The following is a 4978-nucleotide window of genomic DNA, read 5'->3' on the forward strand; positions in this document are numbered from 1 at the left end:
TCTGTTTCATTTTCCTTAAGCCCAATGCCTGGTTAGATTTTGGCCAAGATACAGGAAATGTCTTGAAAAGTTGTACGTTGGGCATAAAAAAAATTCCCATCTGCTGAAAAGTCAGTTATAGCCATGGCCTTAAGAAGTGCAGTGAAATGTTTTACTCCCACCCAGCTACTGGTGCACAATAATCTTGCCAGGAAAATATAAAAGCATCCAAAGAAGAGGAGCAAAGTCGAACACAGTTCTTGGCTGCATGGCTCAGATCTATGAGCTGGCCCTCCTGGTTAAATGCACACAGCCAGGCACGGCAGTGATGGATGCCCGTGTTTTCCCTAGCCTTGTCTTCAAACAAAGGTCAGGCAACATTTAAAAGACTAAAGGAGAATCAAAAATTCTTGATTTCCTTTTTTTTTTTTTTTTCCCTTTAGGGACATGCTGGTAAAGTCATCTTACATTCTTGCTCTAGAACCTGGGGTGCATTTCTGACAAGCTCCACGGGACTCCTGCACCTCCTGATGCACATCTGAAGTATTCCATTGGATTTCCAATGCCGGATCAGAGACCCAGCTGGAGAAACCCGGCCAAACTCCCCCAGAGCAGCCCAAAACAGCACAGATCTGGCAAGGTAAGTCTGTTTATTTGTTTATTTTGCACATTGTAATGTTGCTTACCCTCCTCCTACTCCCTTTGTTAAAACCATCCACTGCTCTCTGTTGACGCAGTTTAACCCCCTGCTTCATGCATCCCTCAGCCAGTCCTGGGTGCTGCCTGTGTCCCTCGACATCTCCCTCATTCCTGAAGGGAACATCCACCGTATTTACAATTGTAATAATCCTGCAGAGAGAAACCTTTTGTTTTCCCCCCCTTGCCTGGTCTGAGCAAGTGCTAATTGCTCAGACATGCAACGCGCACACACAGAAGCATCATGTTGATCTGATTGCAAATCCCGGTACGTCAGCAGCCCAGAGACCCTCCTCCAACTCGGATTAGAGGGAAAGGCTCACCAGTGCAAGCAGCAGGTGCCGGAGGAGACAGCAGAGCCGCTTCCCAGGTAAGGGACACTTCAGCCCTCCATCCCCAGCGCCGGCAGTCCCGCTCACTTTATTGCCACAACAAAAGGCAAGAGAAGCGAGGCACTTCTCTCTGCAGAGCCTCGGACCGGTCGCCAAACCTTTGATCTTCACGGTGGGGGTAGGGGTCGGTTGTTTGTTGAATCCTTGTGGAGGAATTCTTGGAAGTGTGGGTCCGGCGGTAGTGATGGATGTGGTAACTGCTACAGATGGGATGATTCTTGCTGTGTCTCTAAAGTGGCTTCGCTTTCAGGGTACTTTTCTCCCTCCTCCCTGATTAATCCTGAACTTCTGAGGTTTACAGGTTTGTCTGTCCATCTGTGCCAAATTTGGGGTGCTGCCAGTTGTTTGTACTGGGGATGGTTTACCTGGTGAATAAATTGATAGCTCACCCTCACCTAAAGGTCTACTTTGATTGCAGGGTAATCCCCTTTAACCGTTAGTTTCAGAAATACTCCCTGAACTATTTTCCCCCCTCTTTCTTTTGCTAGGGGACCCTGGGAGTGGGGAGTAGCAGTGTCAGAAACTTCTTCATTGTTTGTGAAATCCCAGTCCGTGAAGATCCTGAACTCCGACACAAAGGCAGGCGCTAATTAACCACTGGAACGCTTCTGCTCCGGCATGGAAAGCGAGCACTGTGCCAGTGAAACAGCAGCAGCCATCCCTCAGGTCCACCAAGGGCTCTGAACAGACAGCCAGGCACGAAATTCCCCTTTCTGCCTCCTTGTTCCTGCCAGCCCCAGAAGAACTCTCACTGCAGACAGCTGAACGGGAGCCACTCAACTCCCCCAGGAAAGAAAAGCCAAAGCTCACCGGAATGCTCTCGGAAAGAAGAGTTCCTTGACTTACTTAGAAAGTCATCATTCTCTTGTTTTCTTGATTCATGGAGCCTTATGTCTTCCAAATATTTTTATCTCCCCTCATCACTTCAAAATCTAACTTCTCCAACAGGGCGGAGAGGTAAGTTAGGCGTTCCATGAAGCCTCACAAGTCACCTTTGAAAATCTAAATGAGGTAACAGCTGCTTCTCATGGGAGGGGGGGGAAAAGCCAACCAAACAAAAATCCTCTCACTTCTGGGCTAGTGAGGCTTTCAGTGGCATCTGTGGGTGGACTGTGATCAATAGGCATGGGAAACATCTCCTTTTGGGACGATCTGAACAGCTCCTGCAGCAATGCAGGCAACAGCTGCTACCTGGAAAACACCATGAGGTTCAACTTCACCCTCCAAGAGCAGGCAGCTGATTTCTACGTTGTCCTGCCTGTGATCTACTCTGTGATCTGTGCTGTGGGGCTCACAGGCAACACTGCTGTCATCTATGTGATCCTCAAGGCCCCCAAGATGAAGACTGTGACCAACATGTTCATCCTGAACCTGGCTATTGCTGATGACTTGTTCACCCTTGTCCTGCCCATCAATATTGCAGAGCACCTCCTCCGCTACTGGCCCTTCGGAGAAATCCTCTGCAAGGTCATCTTGTCCATAGATCACTACAATATCTTCTCCAGCATTTATTTCCTGACAGTGATGAGCATAGACAGGTACCTGGTGGTGCTGGCTACAGTCAGGTCCAAGAGGATGCCCCACCGCACGTACCGAGCAGCCAGGATTGTCAGCCTGTGCATCTGGATCCTGGTCACCATCATAGTCCTCCCTTTCATCATCTTTGCAAACGTCTACACCGACGACCTGGAGATCAAGAGTTGTGGTCTCAATTTCCCCAAGCCTGAGAGGTTTTGGTTCAAAGCCAGCAGGATCTACACCCTCATCCTCGGCTTTGCCATTCCTGTATCCACCATCTGCATCCTCTACACCATGATGCTCTACAAGCTGAGGAACATGCACTTGAACTCCAATGCCAGAGCCCTGGACAAAGCCAAGAAGAAAGTCACCATCATGGTCTTCATAGTCCTGGCTGTGTTCCTCTTCTGTTGGACCCCCTTCCACTTGGCCACCATCGTGGCTTTGACCACTGACTTACCCCAGACTTCCATGGTCATTGGGATATCCTACTTCATCACCAGCCTAAGCTATGCCAACTCATGCTTGAATCCTTTCTTGTACGCTTTCCTGGATGACAGCTTTCGGAAAAGTTTCCGCAAGTTGCTGGAATGCAGAACTTCTTGAACAGAGGGTTGGGGCTGGCAGGTCCCTGCCCTCCTGGGGCTTTTCAGGGGCAACTTTGCAGACTGAAGGGGCAGCCAATGAATGCACACTGTCCTTTCTTTCATTTACATGTAATGTATGGTCTGTTTATAATCCTCAACAGCAACAGGGTTTGTCCTGCCCGCTTGCAACTCTTGTATTTCCTCTCTTTGCTCCTACCAACTTCTCAGAGTTGCATTTCTATACCCTGATTTTTAATTTCACCCTCTGAATTATTGAGGACAGAACATTTCCTTTTCAGGGGTGTACTTCTGCCACAGAGTGGTCCTTTATTGCCATCTGCTGTACAGCACAGACAGGCTGGAGACCAATTTCCAGATGAGTGCAAAGCTCAGTTCTTTATCACTGTGTTATTAGGAGGATTGTTTAATGGAGCAGAGCTAATGAGCACTTTCAATGAAATGTCAATAAAACAGAAGATGAGTATTTGAAGGAGAAAAGAAACTATTTTAATGTTCATGTATGTTCCTGTGTGCAATGGCTTTCTTTTGATTTTGAAGGATGTCCATCTTCCACCCCACCACAAATTTTCTCTTTTCAATTTCTTGTTAAATTTAGACCAAAACAAATATTTGAGTCTCAAAAATAGTAATAAACAGCACACCATACAAGTACTATGACAACTGTGAGAATTTGTGTTAGAAGTTATTTTGGACTAGTTGTTCCTGTTAAGTGTCAAATACATATTTATTTAAGAGTGAGTAATGAAATAAACCTCATGGGGGGAGAAAGAGACTGGTTGTTCTTTCACAAGAGAAAATTTATGCTACTTGTGCCATGTTTTTGCTATATATATTGCATTTTGCCTATTATAAAATAAAACACAGTACATTTGTAACAAAATTAAGGTGTTTTGTAAGCCATAAGAAAAACTCCAGTGAGCACGGCAGATATAAAGTTCCTTCTTTCACAGAAAAATAGTCAAAATACTTGAACAGAACCAGGACTTGACTGGGAGAGTCTGGAGATCAGAAACTCCTCGTTGAAAGCTTGGGAAGCTCATTCTCACACCCTTTAGCCCTGAGGAGTTTGTATGTTACTGGGTTTAGCAGGGCTGTCTTAGTTGAAATATTCTTTTCAAGCTCTCCCCAGTCCCAGGTACCAAGCTCTGCTGTTACCTGTCCAGATTCCCCCAGGAAATCTGTGGGAAGTGCAGGACAGGTAACACAAAAGCAGAGGAAACTGCAGCTCTCAGCTCAAATGGACTCTCAGAGCAATGGGTGAGTGTGAGCGGAGCCCCCAGGCGAGACCCCAACACCAAAACTGACAACCCTCAATACCTCAGGCTGGCAATTTCATTTATAAAAGAATAAAAACAGATGTGTGGATACAAGATCACTCTGTTGCCTTCTCCATATTAAAGGTGCTAATTTTGGGAGGACAGGGACTCATTCTTCCAGGCAAAACTTCTCCAGGAATTTTGCTTTGGCATGGTTGCCACCTGCTGGCAATGGGCATCTCAGGTGGAAAAACCTCTCTGAGTGAGAAAACTGACTCAAATTATGTCACCTCTCACACAAACTGCCCAATCAGCTGAAACATCACTGTTCATTGCCATTGGGGCTCTAGGAAATCCAATGTATTTTATTACGTAGAAAAACTACTGTATCTTTTTAGATGGAAAGGACCTTTTCAGTGTGTTACCCACTTTCTGACACGACAGTGATATTGCTGGAGCTTTTTCCATTAAATCACAAGACATGACAGACACAGAGCCACAGCATGGCTCAAGCAGGGTCAAATTTCCC

General features: G+C 46.2%; 1 protein-coding gene across 2 annotated transcripts; it reads left to right on the forward strand.

The window, feature by feature from the left end:
* The first annotated feature begins 299 nt into the window (after positions 1–299).
* On the forward strand, positions 300–4271 carry NPBWR2 (neuropeptides B and W receptor 2). Of its 2 annotated transcripts, XM_033075157.1 has the most exons (4): positions 300–348; positions 461–619; positions 956–1045; positions 1556–4271. In XM_033075157.1, exon 4 carries the CDS (start codon positions 2193–2195, stop codon positions 3189–3191), a length of 999 nt encoding a protein of 332 aa, XP_032931048.1. In that variant the 5' UTR covers positions 300–348; positions 461–619; positions 956–1045; positions 1556–2192; the 3' UTR covers positions 3192–4271. The 2 variants fall into 2 exon arrangements, with proteins under 2 accessions (XP_032931048.1, XP_032931049.1); XM_033075158.1 differs by lacking the exons at positions 300–348; positions 461–619 and having other exon boundaries at positions 724–1045.
* Positions 4272–4978: the final 707 nt, after the last annotated feature.

This window comes from Catharus ustulatus, chromosome 17 (genome assembly GCF_009819885.2).
Source record: "Catharus ustulatus isolate bCatUst1 chromosome 17, bCatUst1.pri.v2, whole genome shotgun sequence".
In the NCBI taxonomy this organism is placed as follows: Eukaryota; Metazoa; Chordata; class Aves; order Passeriformes; family Turdidae; genus Catharus; species Catharus ustulatus.